The sequence below is a fragment of the Larus michahellis genome, chromosome 18 (assembly GCF_964199755.1).
Source record: "Larus michahellis chromosome 18, bLarMic1.1, whole genome shotgun sequence".
NCBI classification, from domain to species: domain Eukaryota; kingdom Metazoa; phylum Chordata; class Aves; order Charadriiformes; family Laridae; genus Larus; species Larus michahellis.
Window position 1 is genome coordinate 1532039 of NC_133913.1, and position 19603 is coordinate 1551641.

General features: G+C 54.5%; 1 protein-coding gene across 2 annotated transcripts in view; it reads left to right on the top strand.

Annotated features, from left to right (window-relative positions):
* The window catches only part of MLLT6 (MLLT6, PHD finger containing), a 47421-nt gene extending 28259 nt beyond the window's left edge, over positions 1-19162 (top strand). For both annotated transcript variants that reach the window (XM_074561929.1, XM_074561928.1), the window contains exons 9-20: positions 1989-2163; positions 2969-3559; positions 5045-5226; positions 5983-6100; positions 9782-9848; positions 10228-10370; positions 10651-10839; positions 11036-11124; positions 11519-11874; positions 12007-12115; positions 13607-13984; positions 14817-19162. In XM_074561929.1, the coding sequence (XP_074418030.1) occupies positions 1989-2163; positions 2969-3559; positions 5045-5226; positions 5983-6100; positions 9782-9848; positions 10228-10370; positions 10651-10839; positions 11036-11124; positions 11519-11874; positions 12007-12115; positions 13607-13984; positions 14817-14861 (2442 nt within the window). In that variant the 3' untranslated portion in view covers positions 14862-19162. The remainder of the gene's footprint in view (positions 1-1988; positions 2164-2968; positions 3560-5044; positions 5227-5982; positions 6101-9781; positions 9849-10227; positions 10371-10650; positions 10840-11035; positions 11125-11518; positions 11875-12006; positions 12116-13606; positions 13985-14816) is intronic.
* Positions 19163-19603: the final 441 nt, after the last annotated feature.

The following is a 19603-nucleotide window of genomic DNA, read 5'->3' on the forward strand; positions in this document are numbered from 1 at the left end:
CTGGAAGGCTCCGCTGCCACACAGAGCTTGCAGGCTCCACGGAGCAAAGTGGGAAAGAAATAGAGGCACAGAGAGGGGAAGTGATTTAGTGTGGTTTCAGTTTCCTTCTCCCTGCTCCTGGCTGCAGTGCTTGGGCCCTTGCCCCAAATTCAGGCTCTCCAGAACGGCTGCTAGAGAAGAACCCTTTGTGGCGAGGAGGGCTTGTGGTCGTACCATACAGATCTATCTGCCCTGACCTGTTTGGCAAACAGTATCTAGGCTAACATTTGGCAGGAGATGGGAAAATCCTGCCCCCGAAATCTCTGGGAGTCTCTCAGGGAGGTCTGGGAGGTCAGATCAGCCCTACAGGTGAGTGTCTGTCCATTCACCGCCTTCAGCTGAGCCAGCGCAGCCTCTCTCCCCCCCGCCCCCTTTTGCTTTCCCCCTTTAATTTTGCAATTAAGATTTATTTGCCAGCTCAGATTTCCCCCTTCCACCCTGTACTAATTCATTACTTGCCCTGCACTCCCTTCCTGACACTCTGGATTTAGAACATGTCTTCTCATGTGGTTTCCCCCTGCCCTTCTGTGGCCTCGTGCACCTTGTGCGGAGCTCCAAAGAGGTGAATTTATGGGGGGAAAATTCGGGGCTTTGCATTTCTGCTGAGACATGAGCCATCTCATTCCTGCGACTTCGTGAGCAGTCTCAGGACTTCCCATAGCCCCCAGACACTGCTCTCCTTTCCCTCCCCAGGCAGATGTGGAAAGTCGGAAAGATTTTCGTGCTCCCTCTGAGCTCATAAATCAAGAAGGCTTAATCTCCTACATCCAGGAGTCTGTGATGAGAAAATACAGATTCCCCCTCCTCTCCCCCCTAATTTCCACCACTCCCTTCCTCCTGTCTTTCATATTCCCGGCACATCTGGTGTGTGTTAGGCTGCCAGCTGTTGCATTGTGCAGAGTGATTAAACCATGTGGGAGGAATGGGGAAAGATTTTTATCTGGGCATTCATGAGTCTGCATTACAAGCCCTTTTTTCTTTAGCTCTCCCCAAGAAGAGGTCATCTGGAGTCAGGGATAGTGGAATGTTAGAAAGGTATTGTGCTTCTCTGTGTCTTCCTTATATCTGCTCAGTAAGAAATAGAGGTGTTCGCACTAATGTACAGGTGTTACATTTTGGGCTGTAGCCATCACATTGGAGCTATATCTATAATATTGATTGGTTGCAGTAATATCTTGCAAGAAGTGATCTTTGAACACTGCTAGTTTGGCTTTGAAGTGACTTGAAGGTGAAGGTTTCATATCCTAGCGTGGGTGCCCCGGGGGATCTGGTTTTCAGTTCATTCCACTCTCCCCCTGCTAAACTCCCACACTTCTCTCTCTCATCCCAAGCTCCTGGATTTCCTAGCATCTGGTCAGCCTCTTCATTCCCCTTGCTTCCCTGTCTCCTGCGGGCTTATATGGGGTTTGGATAGCATCTGTTGCTGCATGGTCAGATGCTGCTCTAACAACGTCACTGTGAAATATTTACTGCAGTAGATTTGGAAAGCCCTGGGCTGGCAGGGGAGGTGCTCCAGTGGATGCTTTAGGGAAGCCAGGGAAAGTCCCGTCACAGCACAAGGATGAGCAAGTTTCCCCAGGTGGAATGACCTTGCTGAGAGTAGCACACCTGAGAGAGGCAGCTGAAATACATGCTTGAATCGCAGCCAAATGCAGATTTTATTTGGGCTGAATAACCCTCTGACATCTCTGATGTCTGTGCCCTGATCATCGGTGCCCTGTTTAATTTCCTGCAGTGAGATGGGATGAGCGTAATCCCTAGGAGTATAAAACCTGGTGCCACCAAGCAGCAATAGAGGGAAATGTTGCTTTTTCTCCCCTAAGATGACCTGGCCATCACTTTATGGGCAGAGGGGGCAATTACTTCTCTTAAGGGGAAATTGGTAAAAAGAGCCCCTGCTGCGGCCACATCTGGCCTGAGTGAGTCACCTCTGTGCTTGCTGCTGCCAGGGCTCCACCAGCCACCATGAGGGGAGCAAAGAGACCTCGGAGGTCAGCAGGTCGGAGGTGAAAGGCAAGAAGTCCTCAAGCCATGGCAGCAGCCACAAGGGGAAAAAGACGGGAAGCGGGAAGAGCTCAGTTGGCTTCAGCTCAGCTTCATCCAGCGGGACCTTCCAGCCTGCAGGTAAGGGGTGAAGGAGAAGCAAGAGAGGAGGGGATAATGGGGGGATGTTTTGCTTTGCTCCTCTTTGATATCTCTGTATCTGTAAAGATACCTGTTCATCAGCTAGTGCCATGAAACTTTGCTGATGGTTCTTTCTTTAACCCCTTGAAGGGAAAGGGAAAAGTCTTCTTGCTACTAACTCCATGCACAGAGGGAAGAACCGAGTCAGATGAGTGTTACAGCTCCCCTCCTGTGCAGGCCCGCTGCACTGCAAGGAAGAACAGATCCAGATGTCTGAGTGGAGGGAGGAGGGAAGGGATACTGTGCACAGGCAATATGGGCAGCACCTGCCCTCTCCTCCATAGGTGGTACTGTCTGCAGCAGTGTTTTAAGGAGTATGAGTAGAGAGACCTGAGCCAAAACCTGATATCCAGTCTCCCCTGAGCTTTGAGTCAAAGCCTTGCAGGGCTCCCATCTGCTCCGACCTTGCGCAGTTCTTTTTCGAGCTGTTGTCGTAACAGCGAGCCTATTTCATCTCCTGGGACCCTATTCGGGGCGGGAGGGACAGTGGTGATGCAGGGCCTAGGGGAGCAGACACACGCAGGTTTGGATGGGATGAAGCCGCTGGTGTGCACCTCTCATGCTTGCTAGAGAGCGTCAAAGCAATGCAGGGGGAGTGGGGCTGGGAGGTGACAAAGATGTCCTTCAGCTCAGTGACTAGCCTGTGCCAGAGGACCTGCGTTGTGACTGTGCTTCTCTTGCCCTATGGGCTGAGTTACTGCCACCACGAGCCTTCCTATAGCTGCTTCCCCTCTGCTTCCCCCAGGTACCTCCTGCAGCAACTTGCAGTGCTCCCAGGACTTTGTGACATTCCCCAAGCTTGAGCAGGACGACGAGAAGTACCGGAAGCCTGTCTCTTCCTCTTCTTCTTCCCACTGCTCCCCTCTGTATGAAGGTCAGAAGGGGGACATCTTTGAGCAGAAGGTTATCTTCTCCGGCTTTGGGTCCATCATGCGCTTCTCCACCTCCGCGGTGAGCCAGCAGAGAGGCCGTGATGCTTCCCCCGTGGACTATAAGGCCTCGAACCCTGTCAGCGGCCCTGCGGTGGGGACCAGCGGGACCAGTGGAAGCAGCAGCAGCCACAAGCGCATGCCATCCCTCAGCATGGAGGAGGGAGAGGTGCTGAAGGAAAAGAAGCACAAAGGTAGCAAGAAGAACAAACATGGGCCTGGCAGGCCAAAAGGGGGCAAAAGCAAAGAGATTTTGGGTGCCCAGCTGGCTGGGTCCACATCTACTTCCTCGTCACCCTTCTCTGGGGGCTCTCTTGTTAGCTCCAGCATCGGCAACTCTTCACGGTCCTTCAGCCACACGGGGAATCTGCCCAGCCTCAGCATGGAGTCCCCGCTGCTGGGTTCAGGTATGTTCCCCCTTAGGGCTCCAGGTGTGCAGAGTTCTTCCCAGCCATGCTGTCGTCTTCCTCGCGTTTGGCTGGTGTCTGGACCTGTCAGCACAGGGTCCAGTCCCTTTAATTCATTCCCAGGAGCTATAAAAATGCACATCTGGGTCTTGCCTTCCCATTTTGGCCTTCATCCTAGAATCTCCTCTGGGTCAGCTTCTCTGTCGTTGGAGCTGGGCTGCAGATTGGAACTGGAGGGCATTTCAAACTCTTTTTGATCAAGTGCTGGCAAACCTAGCACTATGAACCCAGCAAATGAAGCTAGCCAGAGCTTCATTTCCAGAGCAATACAGAGAGGGGATATTCACAGGCCAAACAACCACAGTCTGACCCCAAATGAGGGACTCTCATAAGTGGTTCAAGTTTGACCCCTCTTTTAAAAGCAAAACCTCTCATCCTGGTCTTACCACAACCATGTAGGGTTGGGAGACTGGTGCAGCATTAACTCTGATGAGAGGCTTACGGCTGTTCCCAGCTGGAGTCCCCTTCCCCGGCCTGGCAGGGCTGAAGGCAGCCGGGACGTGGGGCAGGAAGGGGTTAAGGCAGCAGGCAGAGGAGGGGCCTGCTGCTCAGGGCTGAGGTTTGACACTGTTCTGGCAGCAGAACTTGTCATCGGTCTATTGTGGGTTGTTTGCAGATGCTCCAATTTAGGTCAGATTGCAAAAAAGGGGGGGGTATAATTTTGTTGTGTGCGCCTGGGAGCCCTGGCCCATTTGTCTGCGCTGCCTGAGAGAGGAGAGGAGCTGCAGGAATTGATGCAACTTCCATAATCATAACCTTAGGCCAATTTTTTTTTGCCTCCCCCTTGGAACAACAAAGGGATGTTTCAAAGAGGAGGAGGCTGCCAGGCCCCGCTCTCCTGCCTGCTCGTTCTTCCATTCTTCTCTTGCGGAGAGATGTTGGCAGGGCTCTGAGGGACCCGGCTTTGGGCACTGCCTCTGCCGCATGCCTAAGCCAAGGGGAAGTCAGACGGGGTCCCCTCCCTCCACAGCAGCTCTCTCCTCACCCTTTCTTTCTCATTTATCCGTCTGTGCCCCACCATCATCCCTGGGTATCGGGGAAGGGGGCAGGTTGGCTCAGCAAGAGTGTGGTCTCATGACTAGCACAGGCAGCAGAGTGGGACTCTCTGAGTCCACCCCCCCCTTCTGCCACTGACTTGTGCCTTCGGTGAGTCACTTTATGCTGTGATTTCTTGGGGTCTGGGGGGCAAACAAGAGGGGGGCAGGGGCAAGGCTGGAAAAGGTTGTGATACCTTTTGCTAGAAGGATTGCGGACTGTGACCACCCTCACTGCACGCCAGGCTACGAGATGCTGAAATGCGTGTTATGCTTGATTGTGTGCATTGGTGCCACCCTCCCCTTCTGAGATCAAGCCCTGCAGAAAACCAGCTGCTTCCAGGCCATCGGAGGGGAGCTTGGCTCTCTAACACGTCTCCTCCCCTTGCAGGGATCTACACCAGTAACAAGGACCCTATTTCCCACGGGGGCGGAGTGCTCAGAGCTGTGTGCAGTACACCCCTCTCTTCCAGCCTGCTGGCACACCAGGGTACGTCGTCTCTCCCACAGCTCAACCGGTCTCCCTTTGCTAGCACCATCCCAGCTTCCTCCTCCTCGGTCTCCACCACGCAGGTAAGGACCTCAGGACCAGGAGAGGAACTGTAATTCAGGAGAGCGTTGGACAGAGCAGGCACTGGCAGAGCAGGGCCACTTTGTGGGCACAGAGGAGTTGCTTTTTCCACTTGGGAACAGCCACTCTTCCTTCAGTTTAGAGGGCAGCTGCCAACTGCAGCTTCCCTTAGAGTCCGTAGAAAGATGTAGGCAATTTTGCATCGCAGCCCACGCAGCCTGTTTCGGGGTGGGAGAAATTGCAACCGAAAAGGATGCATTGCTTTCCATTGACTGTAAGGGGAGCCCAGACAGCGCCCAGGTAGCAAAGGCCTGGCTGTCGGTGTGTGCTGTGTCCCATGCTGCTCGTCCCCTGCTGCTCGGCTGGATCCTGCCACCGGTGCCAGCCCCACCTTCACTCTGCAGCACAGATAACTTGGTGGGAGGGCTCGCACGTCCCAGCTGGGTGGGCTGTGTGTGTGCCAGGAGACAGAGCCTTGTCCTTTGTCGGGAGTTCACTGTGAGAGGTGTTTTACAGGGAGGAGGGAGTTAGTTTTACAGGCTCAGTGTTAACATGGCTCATTCAGACCTCTTGGCTCTGAGACGGGGCTGGGAAGATTTCAACTGTCTAGCGAGACTTCCAAGGAGATATTTTTAACACTCTCTCTCATGAGCAAGCTGGGTTCAAGAGTCAGGAGGAGATGGAATAATGAAGTTATTTTCCTCTTACGTTTTTGAGAAATCATTTCTCTCTCTCTCCCTCCTTGTTTTGCCTTGTAGGTGTTCTCACTGGCAGGTTCGACGTTTAGCCTCCCTTCCTCACATATTTTTGGAAGCCCCCTCACATCTGGGCTATCAATCAACCCACTCTTAAATCAGTCGGAAAGCAGCCGGGCAGGTACGTGAATCAGAAGGTATGTGAGTTTGGACTTCCAAAGGGGTCTCCCTGGAAGAGTCGAGTCGAGACAACTGCATCCATAGTTCTCCAGCTGCCCTCCCTGCTTGCTCCCATCCCGTGCGTGTGAGAGCCAGGGGCTAGGAGAGAGGGACAGTGGCTTTTTCCCCAAGGCAGGGGGTGCTTGTGTTTGCCTTAATGAAGTGCTGGCTTGCAGTCCCGTAAAAGCGCATCTGCTGGTGTGTCCATTGGATATTGTGTGTCCCTGGACATGTGCTAGAAAGGTGCGAGAATGTTAAGTCCTTCCCTACCAAAATTTGTTGCCTTTTTACACAGTAACCCTGTACAAACCTAGTGAAAACTACCGTGAGCTTTTGCTTGCTCAAAATAAGTTAAAAGTTTTTGTTGGGATTTTGGGTTTTGTTTTTGTTTTTTTTTTTAAAGAGAGATATCTCACACTCTTAATTTTCATCTTCCATTTCTGTGTTGAGTTACTTTCAACGCTTCCCCTTTGGCTTTGTCATGAATACAACAAAATCCACTGTTTCAGCTTCCAAACGTGAACGTGCCAACACTGAATTACTTACAACTGCTCATTTTTTCCCACCAAGGCAAATTCATATTTCTTGGAAAATTGCCTGGTTAATAAGCAGGAAACTTGAAGCATCATAAGATTCCTTTTTTCTCCCAAAACAGAGCAGGACTGATTTTTTGTTTTGCACCAGTAGTTAAACAAAAGCACCCTCCTGATTTTCAGATGTTGCAGTTAGTGATGCAACTGTCTCACGCTCCCCTAGCCCAGAAATGCTGGCAGCTCAGCATGCTGGATGCCGAACTCCTGGGAGGTAGAACTCTGCCCGGTGTCACACTGAGCAACAAGCACTTTAAAGCGCACAGTCCTCATTAGAGGTGGCTCCGAGTTCTCTGGATAATCTGACACCGGTGTGCCCTTATTTGCCTTAACAAGTGTGCATGCCTGCATGTAAAGCATGAATGAACACGTATGCTTACTTATGACCTTTGCAAGCCCACGGAAGGTGCCTGTCTGTCTCTCCGCATGTCACCGGCGGCATTTTGTCTGCGTGGCCCCGGCAGCTTCTATCTGCTCGAGTGCAACGGGAAGGGAACTGCGCAGCTGACCCCAGTGGGAGTCAGGGCCATTGCACGGGAGCTGTGAGTCAGGAGTGATTCAGTCACCTGGAATTACGGAAAGAATGGGATGATTCAAAGAGTTATTCTTCCCTCAAGAGGGAGATGACCCACTGCCGCTTCCCCTTTGCTGTTATTTTGGCAAGGTGCTGACAGGAGAAGGAAGCGAGTCAACTGTCAGGAATAGCCCTGCGGTTCAGGCGCAACACGGAGGCTCGGCAGTCTGGGTTCTGTTCCAGCCCCGCGGCTACTAATAAATGAATCATGTAGGCAAAATCCAACATACAAAGTGCTCAAAAAAAGCCTGATCCATTTCCATTACTTTCCATTTCCAAGATTGCTCTTTTTGCTTGACTGGGATCTTACAAGCTTCAGGATGTGTCTCTTCCATTTCCAGGCAGCGTTCAGAACACCTCCTGGGTTTTGTCGCGTTTAAGGTTTGTCCATCACTATCTCCTCCTGCTGGAGCTAGTGGCCCAGAGAGTGTTAAGCCAAATTCACTTTTTTGGTTTTTTTTCCAGAGGGATTAATTAACATTCATTAAACCTCCTGTATGGGGCAATTTTCACTTAAAAGCATGGTGACTGCTTTAATCCCAAGTCATTGACAGGGTGGTTGTGAAGTTTTAGTAATCCTGCCTTGTCTTTAATTCAGACTACCTTTCCTGAGAGCGTCTGTGTAGACGGATCCCAAGGAGGTGTAGTTTTCATTGCAGTAATATTTGAGCTTTTCACAATTTTAATGTGACGTAGGGAAATGGTGTTACCCTGTCTTACGGATGGGGGAACTGAGAAACTGTTGTCACTGATGCAGGTTGATACCAGGGTGCCTTTGGCAGTACAAAAAGTCTGATTCTTATCTTCCCACTCCCTTAGCTACTGTCTAGTTCTTCCTCCCACGGCTTGTCCTGGATCCTGCCTCATCACGATGACAGGCCAAATGTATTTATCTTCTCTGGTTGTCTTCAGCCCTCTTTTTCATACTTGCTGCCATGGAAAGTGCTGTCTCTGTGTGATAACTCAGTCATCTCCCCGCTCTGGAGGCAACAGGGTGGTGTTGGCCAGGAGATAATGGAATGTGGAGCCTGGTACTGTTTCAGAAAACCAGAATGGTGTACACATGCGCAGGCTCCCTGGGCTGCAGGCAAACAATGTGACAGCAACAAGCAGGCATTCAAAGCTTAGCTGAATATTTGCTTGGTTGCAGGTTAAAACTGATGCAGCAAGGCTGCACACGGTGGGCTGTGGGTATTTTTCAAAGGGTTTAAGTGGTCCTTGGATGGAAACAATACTGAGAAGCGCTGCTGTGCTCTGACCATTCCTGCGGTCTCCTGGTTGGAGAACTTAGGAAGATTTCATGCCCTGTGGTGTCCCTGAAATCAAGATTTGTCTCCACAAGGTGTCTTCTACTGGGAGACTGCTGTTGACTGGCAGCTGCCGCTCACCGCCAGAAAGCAGCGGCTTCTCCCAGAAGGGTGGACCAGTTATAATTGGTGGCCAGAAAGACATTCCCACAGGGATGAAGGAGTGAGGATCCCGCTCGTACCTGTCTGTAAGAGCTGCTGAACAACAGCTGCGTTTGCTTGTTCTCAGCAGTAGAAAATACTGCCAATAACTAATGCCCTGCTCAGGGCATTACACTGTAAATCACAGCGTTCCCTGCAGGAGACTTCCTGGATTCTTGCACATTAGAAATGTCTCTTATTGTGTGAAGAAGAGGAGGGGCAAGTCAGCCAGCTGGTGCAGGCTGTAGTCACAACATCTGACATGTCCCAGAGCGAGGGGAACGTGTGTTTATGGGCTGGCAGGCTCTGGGGATGGAAAGCAAATGGCAGATAAATATACTTCACTTCTTGATTACTCTTTGGATGGGAGATATCCTGCACATGCACAGCGGCTCCGTCCCCGGCACTGTGGTGTCCCAGCTCCCTGGGACAAGAGGGATGGCTTCGGGGGTTGTTTCTGGACGCTGAAGCACTTGTTTAAGCTCTTTAGAAGGGAGCTGAGCATCTGGAAACTTTGGAGGACCCCAGCTGGGTTTGGGGGAAGGATGCTGGAGGCAGAGGGCTGCAGTGGCACTTGGGGCAGCCGAGTGGCGCTTTGCACAGGATCGATTCAGCCTTCCAGGCTCAGCCAAGTGTCCTCCCCCCCGCCCCCGCAGCTTTAGAGCCAAAGGAAAAGCTTCTTTCTGCCCCTACCTCGGGTTTGCGGGGCCGGGGCTCCCCGCACCCCCCCGGCGCGGGCACCCCCCGCAGAACGCGGCCCCTGCCGTGAAGGAGGGGGGTGGCGTGGGTGACCTTCCCAGGGCGACACCCCCCAAACCCCCCCATTGCCGGCGTGACACAGGGTGACACGCAATGACACGCGGCCCCTCCCACGGCGGGCGGAGCCCTTATGCAATGCCGGTGCCCTGCGCTGCTCGGTGCTCCCATCTAGCGGGGACCGGCGCTCGCCGCCCCCGGGTGACAAACCCGGGCAACCTGCGAGGGCTGGACGCCTATGAACACTGTGCCTCTCTGTCCCTCTCCCCACCCAGAGCCTGACCTGGAAGACTGCAGTTTTGGCTGCCGAGGGACGTCGCCCCAGGAGAGTCTCTCTTCCATGTGAGTGTCCTTCAGGAGTCCTCCCCCACCGCCGGGCACGGGGGTGTCTCCACAGCTGCCTGGGCACGGCCGGACCCCGGGATGCCGTGGGATGACACAGCAAGGAAAGGGAAAGAGACTGGGGAAAGTAGAGGCAGCTCCTTCCCTTCTCCTTGGGGCTAGGGTTGGGATGGGAGCGGAGGGGGCAGGTTTGCTTTTCCAGTGCGAGTCGGGGCTAACGGGAACGGAGGGCTCTCCTGACATGGAGCAGCGGGGACTGAGGCTGGGAGAGATGCAGCCACTCCCGGTGTGAGGCAGATGAGATGTGGGGAGAAGAGAGCAGAGGAGGGCAGGTGCAGACTAGGGAAACATCTCTGACATCTCCCCGACCCTTCCGCAGGTCCCCCATCAGCAGCCTGCCAACCCTCTTCGACCAGACAGTGTCCTGTAGCAGCAGTGGGCAGCTGGAGAATGTTCCCCAAGCCACACCGAACATCGAGCAGCTCCTGGAGAAACAGGGCAACGGGGAAGCCGGCGTAAACAGTGAGTCACTCGGGGCATGGGCTGTGGGAGGAGAGGTCCTTGTGCGTGTTTGTGTGGGAGCCAGCTGGGATTTTGCCCACAGGCAAAGGAGCCGGGTGAGGGACAAAGCACTAGTCTGTGCCATGGGGGAGTAGCTGGCAGTGGGACTGTGATCTGGGGCCAGTCACTTCCCCCAGTTGGTCTAATTGCGGTATCTCCTGTGGATCCCCTTCTCCTCTTTCTTCCATCCCCCATTTTCTCCCCTGACCCTGTCCCACTTTCCCGCTTCTGTTCCTTGCAGTTGTAGAAATGCTCAAAGCCCTGCACTCGCTGCAGAAGGAGAACCAGCGGCTCCAGGAGCAGATCATGACGCTGACAGCCAAGAAAGAGCGTTTGCAGCTTCTCAACGTCCAGCTCTCTGTTCCTTTCCCTGTGGTGACCAGCAGCAATGGCCCAGGCAGCCAGGCCCAGTACATCCTGCCTCCCAACGGTGAGGGGAACAGTGGGAAGCGTCACCCTGTGCTCTTTCATAGCGGCGCCCTGGGGTGGGCAGGAGGGGGTCACAGTGGGGAGGATCTGACCCATTTATCTCTGTAGCCACTGGCAGTGTGCACTGTCCCTTGCTATTGCTGTGGCAACGTCAAGCTCCACCCCTGACTGCATCCTCACTTCTTTCCTCCGTACAGTCTGCAACAACGATTCCTTGAGCATCAGCAAGAGCCCCCCATGCAAGAACAGCTTTGGGATCGAGAACTCGCTCTCCACTTCCTCTGAGGTACACTGGCCACCGCATCCGCCAGCTGGGGAAGGGACCTGGGGGGGAACAGAGCAGTGCAGTCCCAGTACTCTGACTTGATATCCAGCTTATAAAGCCTTGTAGTCCAGGCTCAGAAATCAGCTTGCTTTCTCTGGAGTGCCTGTTCTTCAGTTCATCTCAGTGCTGAGGATCTGAGACTGGGAACGTGGGCTGAGAATGCTTCTAGGTTATTCTGGCCACACTTGTAGAGATCCAGCAAAAGCACATCTGAGTTCTGGGACCCTTCTGAGCGTACACCTGCACCCACAGCCCCCCTTCCCACCTCCAGCTCCTGCCCAAAGCACCCTTGGAGCTGAGCTGACCTTTCACAAGCTGCCCCAGTCCGATGCTCTTATGTCCGTTTCTCCCCCAGGACCCTCATTCAGGTTGCCCCAGCAGGAGCAGCTCTTCCCTGTCCTTCCACAGCACTCCTCCGCCCCTGCCCATGCTGCAGCAGAGTCCTGCCTCGCTACCCCTGCCCGGGGTGCAGCAGGTGAATGGCCTGGCCAGGGTGGCAGGCAGCGGGCTGGGGGGAGGCACCACTGCCAGCCACAGCCTCTCCACGGTGCCCATGGTGGACGGCCTGATGGGGACCCTGGCAGGAGGCCAGCAGATGCCCATCAACGGGATCCTGGGGAATCTGAACGGAGCTCAGGCCGCCCAGCCTCCGAGCGCGCTGACGCAGGCGAGCGGGCCTCCGACCTTGCAGCTCTCCACCAGCCTGAGCAGGTGAGGATGGGGAGCTCGCGGGGACAGCCCTGCCCTCTCCAGCAGAAGCTTAGCACCGGGAGGGAGGGATGCCCTATGGATGCAGGACCAAGACAGGCTGCGCTGACATTCCCTGCCTTGTTCCCCTTGCAGCATGCCCAGCCTGAGTCCCCTGACAGAGCAGCAGAGGCACGTCTTGCACCAACACGAACAACAGCTCCAGCAGCTTCAGCAGCTCCTGACTTCCCAGCCACTTAATCCGGTAAGTGTGCTTGCTGGCACCTTTTATCTGATGAGCTGTTTAATGGGAAAGCCTCGCAGCAGAGAGCAAAACTTAGGGTTCCCTCCTTCACGTGAATCCCCTGCCCACAGGGCTGCAAAGAGTCATGTGCCTTTTCCGTGGCTCCGGGCTCCTGAGGGTAGAGTGAGGAGAAAAGCTTTAGGCAGGAAGGTGTGGCACCTCCTGGAGGGAGGGAGACTGGTATTTGGTCTTTTTCATACAAAGGAAAAAACTTAATCTGGGTTTCCCACATCCTGAGGGTGTGAGAACATGGTAACGCTAAGCCACTGTAAAATCAGGAGTGCTGTTACCTCCGCCAGCCATCTTTGAATGCAAATCATGTCTGCTCCTGCTGCCGCAAGCACGCTGCGCTCTGGGCTTGCAGATGTGCTGTGGCCCACAGGAGAACGGGAACTCACTTGAGGACGTTGCTTGAAAGAGATAAGCACCAAACCGCATAGTTCTGAGGCGGGCGAGCCCCGTCCGGAGACATTGACATGGAGAACTGGAGATGCCAGGGGGACTGTGTAGGTGGCTGAGGACTTCGGGGTCAGAAAAAGGATCAGGCAGCTGTTCTGAGGATCTTGGCTCTCCGCCTGCGCCCTCTTGGGTAAAAGAGCAGCCCCGTCCCAGGCTGTTGTGGGAATGGCTGCATGGAGAGATGGTAAACAAACCCCTGAGTGTGTAAGAACCGCATTCAGTTGCCCTGCAGAAACCTCTGTGGTGTCCCTCCCCTGCGGCGGAGTTGCACAGGAGTGCTCACAGTTCCCGTCAATGAAGCTGTGCTCATTTATATCTCCCATGAACTTGGCCCGTTGCTTTGGACAGATTTCTGGGTCAGGCTATTTATAACCCAGGAAAAGCAAATTTCAAAGGGCTTCTCTTTACAGCAGCTGATGTCACCGTGTCATCAGCTGCATCCCTGTGGGTACGGGAACAATGTCAGCTCTCAGCCTGCTGCATTGGTCGATGGTTGCTATAGTGATTTCCGCAGTTTGGTTGGATTCGAGGGCGTCCCTCCGGGTGCAGGTGAGCCGTGGCCCTCGTCCCCCGCGGGTCCAGCTTACCTACACTGACCCTGTGGGTCAGGGATAGCTGTGAAGCGGGACGGGCTGGGGAAGGAAATTAGTAGCCAGTCTAGAAATTCAGGGTAGCGAATGCCACAGACTTAAAATCCGTGGGTCAATTGATTGGGAAGAGCTGAGTAGATTCATGTGCCTGCAGGTGGGGTTGGCTAATCCTACGCTTCAGGAAACAGGGGGGTTGGAAAGGTCATAAGCACAGGCTGTTAATGAACACGAGACAGACTGTTCCTCTCTCCACCTATAGAGATGTGATCAAGGGGACTTTCTCCCTGTCCCCAGTAGCGTTTCTGGGATGGAGTGTGCCAGTGTGGCTCCTTTGTATTAGATGTCACCTCTTCCTGAGCCCTTTGTCCCTCCTTTGACTTCTCTTGCTCACCCTTCCCCGCAGGAGCAGCAGGCCCTGGTGTTCCAGATGATGCAGCAAATCCAGCAGAAGAGGGAGCTGCAGCGGCTGCAGATGACAAGCTCGTCCCAGCTCTCCATGACCAGCCTCCTGGCAGCCACCTCCGCCCCCCTGCACTCCAGCACCAGCGCCCTGATGACCTCGGCCCCTCAGCCGCCCCCCAGCAGCAGCTCTCTCATGGCCTCCCTCTCCCCCCAGCAGCTCAACCCTAGCAATGCCCTCATGGCCCCCCAGGCCACCCCACCGCTCAGCACTCCTGGGAACAGCCTGCTGGCTTCGGGGACAGGCATCCCACCCGTCCTTACAGCACAGACTAACCCGTTTCTCAACCTGCAGGCTGATGGCAACACCCCAAAAGGAACGGTGCGTATGCTGCTAGCACTACCCTAACCCCACCGAGCTCGTGGTGCTAGGCGCTGTACAGACCCGGGGAGAGAGAGTCTGCGCTGCAGTTACCTTGGGGGAGCCAGGGCACGGCTTAGGCAACAGAGGCAGAATGTTCCACTGGCTTTGCTGCGTCCCTGGCTAGCCAGTGTCACGTCCTGATCCTACCTCCAAGGACTTCTGTAGGGCCCAGAGAGGGTCGTGGGTAGGCACAGAGGCTCCCGAGGCGCCCTGCCGTGTGTGTGTGTGCAGACACGCACCAGACCTGCTGCAGAAGCGAGGCAGAGACAGGCCATAGATTTGTCTCTGTTACCCCTGGGACTTGGATGGGACAATGTGCCCCTGGCAGTGCTGGCCCTATTGGATGAAATACGAAGGTGACTGCATGTTGAAACCCAGGGTTTAGAAGGAATCTTGCACCCAAGAGGAGAGGCTGCGGAGAGGTTTACGGCCTCTCTGTAAAGCAGCCTTCTACTGGAACACCAGTGCCTAGGGACTGACGGTGTGATACTGTCATCTCTCCTCCGTCCCTCCCCTGGCCTGTACCTGTACCCAGAAGGTCCGGCCCTGGTTGGAAACACTTAGGAGCCAAAGGCCAGGGTCGAGGGGCCAGTTCAGCCTGAACTGGGCAGAGGGGAAACCTGGGGCTCCCGTGTCTCCGTTGATCCCGAAGGAGCCCGAGAGGTCGCGGTGAGCAGGGCCCGGTCCGCAGCACAGCAGGGCTCTCTGCTTCTGCCCCCTCGTGTTGCCGCCCACCCAGTACTGATACCTGTCTCCTCTGCGTCTCTTTTTTTCTGTTTGTTTTTTAAAGAGCATGAATGAAAAGGGAGCTCCTCTTACCCAGGACAAGGGCTAAGCTCCCGAACAAACCAGCAGCCAACTCCTCTCAGCCAGGGGAATGTGGCTTTCCACAGTCAACTTTGATACTGTTAGAGCAATGAGCACAAGGCTTCCAAGAAGCATTTCCTGCCGCTGGGCAATGCCAAGAGGTGCTTTGGAAGACAGTACGTCTCTGACCAAGCCCTGGTATCGGGAGGAGCGAAGGTGGGGGGCTGCCTGCCGCCCTGATCCGTGCCACACATGCTCAAAGCGAAGCTGCGTTTCCACCCGGAGTGGAGGAGAGAGTTAACGCCAGCTGCCTGCCGGTTGACGGGGGTTCACGTGGGCGTAGCTCCCCAGGCCGAGGCACTAGAGACCGTCGAGCGTCCTTGGCCAAGACCTTGGCGGAGGGAGGCCCCTCTGCTGAGGGCTCCTTTCTGCACAGTGCAGAGGAATCTGGCAGCGCCCGCGGAGGCAGCACTGGATGTGACACAGCTGGGGAAGTGGGACGTGGTGGCAGTACCTCCGTGGTCTGCTTCGCCCAGATGGGGAGGTTAAGAAGAAGTCCCGTAGCTGAGATTTCTCACCTGCTTTTCGTCTGCCGGGCCCTTAGGATGCTCTTCTCTCTATGAAGCTTCATCATATGAAGCCCCGACACCTCAGCTGGATCCAAACCCAGCCTGAAAAGACACGAGCGGCGGAGCGATGGGTAAGGACTGGTGCTTGGGGAGGAGGTGAAAGCCACCTACTTCTCGAAAGGACGTTGCCACATCTGCTCTGCCAGCTGCTGTCGGTTCGGTGCTGTACTTTTCACGTGAAAAGCACACTCCTGCTCCTTGTGCCGTCTCACCCTTTCCTTCCAGCATTTCCAAAGGCGAAAATTTCAGCTTGCAAAAAGGGGCCGTAGCCAGTATTACCCCTGTCGTAGCCCAACTTCAGAAGGTGCATTTGAACCTGGCAGTTGTTTCCCAGGCCTGAGCTGGGAGATAGAAATGTGCGTGGGGAAGAGAGACTCCCAAATCCGGTACCTGTTCTTTCTTACCCACCACAAATCACTCCAGTCTGGCAAAACCACGTTCTTCCACTGGTCTTGGGCACTTGAGAAAAGGGATCTCCAAGCAATGGGACAATTACCAGTCTCCTAAGCTGGGACATCGGACCCTTCGTTGTTCTCCACCTTTTGACCTTAACTCCGTCTTGCAGCCTGGAACCTCAGCAAAGAGATCGGCTTCCTCTGAGCTTGGGTGCGCTGGATTGATTGAAGGACAGGTGGGGCGGCTCTGGGGGAAGGGGAACATCTACGTCAAACGTACAAACGCCCCTTCTTTTCCTCGCGCCCTGGTTCAATCCAGAGCTCCTGGGGGCAGGCGGGAAGACTCCAGCTAATAGAAACTCTGAGGGTCTTAAAAACAAAACAAAAAACAAAAAAACAAAGTTGTCAGACCTTAATGGACATTTTTCAGCACATTCCCACTGCCTCTAACTAGTTTGCACTATTCAAATTTGTCAGCAGTGGGTCTGTGCTGATAGTACTAGAGGGGCTTGTTATAGGCAAAACTCATCTGCTAAATATCTTTCTTCCTTTTTATTTTATTTTATTTTATTTCTTTTGTTTGTTTGTTTGTTTGGAAGATTGTCACCACAATGGCTGAAAAAGGCTAAAAGGAGAGAAAATACCTTTCTGATCTCAGCCTCCAGTTCTGTGAACTGGGCAGAACACTGCTGTCTGCTCAGAAATATATATATATATATTATATATATATAATTTTTTTTATAAAGAAAAGCTAATGTTTTAACAAGGTTAAGAAGCTATTGGGAAGACGGAGATGGCAGCTAAAAGTGGAAATGCAGGAAAACAGATTAAGAAGTCTCCCTTCCGCGCGGTGCCCGCAGCACAGAGGTAGAGAGGAGCCGTGGCTCTCGCTGACGCGCTCCCTGTCCCCAGCCGCCTCCCGGGCAAGTCACGGGCTGGGCCCTGCCAGCGGCCGCCCGCCTGGCGCTTCCCCAAACGGGAAGGAGATCTTTCCGTGGCAAATGCTTTGACTCTTGTTTTTTGTCTCCCTGTCCCCGAAATTGCTCTGGCACAATTGTGTGCTTGCACTTTTTTTTTTTATTTCTCTTCTTTCCCCCCCCCCGCCCTCCCCTTCCCTCCCTTCCCAGCTCTGTTGCGTCCCCCCTCCCCTCTGCAAGCAGAGGTGCCACCCAAACCCCCCCGGCGCAGGGACCCTCTGCTGGGAGCAGGATCCGTGTCTGCAGCGGTGGGGGGGTCTTGCCTTGCTGCCCCCTCCACACCTGAGGAGTCTTGGGCTTGAAAGCACCGCGCAGAATGGCTCGGCTTTGGGGTAAATCCAGCCCTGACGCGCCCCGGTTGTGCGTGTGTCGGCTGCCCGCGCGTGAAGGCTCTTCCTGCCAGCCTTTGGCAAGCAACAGGTCCTGGGAATTCGGGAAGAAGCATCGCGTAGCGCTGGTTTGGCTCAGCAAGATGATGGACGGAGGTGTTAGGGGTAAAACAGCGGCCGGTAAAGGTGCAAGTGTGGTCTCTGCCAGCTCCTTGCCCAGCTGTGTTTGTCTGGGGTTGATTTTTATTTTAGTTTTTACTTTTTTTTTTTTTTTTTACTGTAAGGTCCCAAATTAGCCTCGCCACCTGTTTTGCTGTCCTGCTGACCATCAGCGCGGCCTTCGGCCCGGTCTGTAACCACGAGGGCCCGACGCTGTGCCCAGACACGGCCAAACTCTTCCGAAATTTAACCACGTTTCACACCCTGGAATGAGAGAGACGCCAGTCCCAGGAGGCGAGGGGCTGGGAGCGGGGGAAGGCCGGTAGCACCTGTCCCTTGCGTAGCGAGTCGTGGCGCGACACGTGTTGTCTGCCAGGACAGACGAACCCAGGTGGAGATCGGTGGCTTGGTGCCCAAATCCCTGGGCACCCCCAGCAAACTCGCAGGGGGTCGGCGGGAGGTGCGTCGTGGCGACTTTTGCAGTCGGGAGGGCGGAAGGTGCTGTACGGGGCTCCCCCCGCCGCGGGGGACGTGTTGGGGAGCATCGGACAAGGTTGGGAATCAAGGACTGAATTGAAGGAGTGGGTTTGGCAGGCGGGATCGCTGTTAAAGGCGCGGAGCGCTGCGCTGTGTCCCTGGTCCCCTGCCCCGTGCTGGCCGTGCCGTTGTGGCGGTGGCAGCAGTTTGGGCCCCTCCGGGGCTCTCCGGAGCAGGGAGGGACGAGGCCGGAGAGGTCGAGCCGGGGAAGAGCCCGATAGCACTTACACGTTTCTCCGACATCTTCCAAAGGCGCCCGGTCCCTTTGAAGTGCTCCCCTTGTCTCATCGCCTCAACCTGTCCCGGAGCCAAAGGTCCCTTTGGCAGGTGGAGGGGAGGAGGAAAGGGGACGCTGCTGGAAGGTCGACATTAAACCTTCGTGTCTCTGTGAAAAAGAGGGAGAGCAGGGGGAAGGAAAAAAATAAAAGCTAAAGATTATCTGTGTTTCAGTTGCACTGGGGTACGTTTCTTTACCCGTTTTGATGCTAATGTCTCATTTAGTATGTTGCATGTGTCTTTTTTTTGTTTTGATTTGGTTTTTTTTTATTAAATAAAAGAGAAAAATGTGTATATTTTTGGCAATTTAAGGTAATGTAGCTAAGATATATTTTTTTCACGCTGCTTGACTGTTCTTTATTATAATAAATAATATTAATATTAATATCGAAGACTTTTTTAATACAGCTAGGGTTTCAACATTTGAAATGAGAGTAGGGTCTGTGTGATTACCTTCCCGTGTGCGTGCGGAGATCCTGGGCGGTGCACGCCGGGCGCTGCCGGAGCACGCGATGCTCTGGAGGGGGCAGGAGCCGGGTGCAGGGAGGGCTCCCAACCCGGCTCCAGCCTGGATTTGTGCCTCGGGAGTGAAGGGAGAGCAGGGAGGAGCAGCTGGTGGCTGTTCATGAGCAAAAATTCCCCCCCGCAAAGGTCGGCGATAGCCCGTGGTGGTGGGTAGAGATGCCCCAACCTCGCTGATGGCGTGAGCTTTCCGGCCGGCTCCTCCGTCCTCCCCTCTCCCGAGGGGTTGTTTCTCCGAGGCACCGAAGGGAAGGGCTCCTGCTGTTTCTGCCTGGTTCTGCGTTTCCCCCCGGCCACACATTGCCGGGTGATGACGTCTCTTCAAAATCCCGTTTGGAGACACGTCTTGCTCTCGAGAAAACCAGCTCCCGCTCCCCGGCGCTCAGCTCTCAGCTCTGGCTTGGCACTTCCATGGGTCAGGCTTCAACGCCGCCCGCAGGCTCCTCCACGGTTCTGCCGTCTCCCGCTTTGGAGTCAGAAGCGGGTTTTATTGACCTTTGGTTTTTCCCCAGCCACGTGTGGCCGCGTCCTGCCAGTGAGGTGGACGCCTCTTGCCCTCTGGGTGCACAGGGCTCCCGTAAAGGCCCAGGAGAAGTTCTCCCCCAGCTCCTGGTTCTTCTGCAGAGCTTTTCTCTCTCTTATCGACCAGCATTGCCACCTCGGGGCGGGTGGAATTGGAGGCCAAAGAATTTGCCCGCGTTTCTCCAGGCAGCTCAAGAGCTGTCAGGGAGGGAGCGCAAGAGTGAACTGGAGACACAGGAGTTGTTACGTTTATCTTTAAGAGCGGTTTTTGGTCACTCAAAGGCTCACCCAGAGGAAGCAGAGTTTGGCAGGCGAAGGCTGGTCTCACAGAGTTGGGTCGTCAAAGGCTCTGGGTCGTTGTAGGGAACTTTCAGCTGTTTTTTGAGGGGAGGAGGAGGTTTGGTGTCTGGTTCTGAGGACTCGG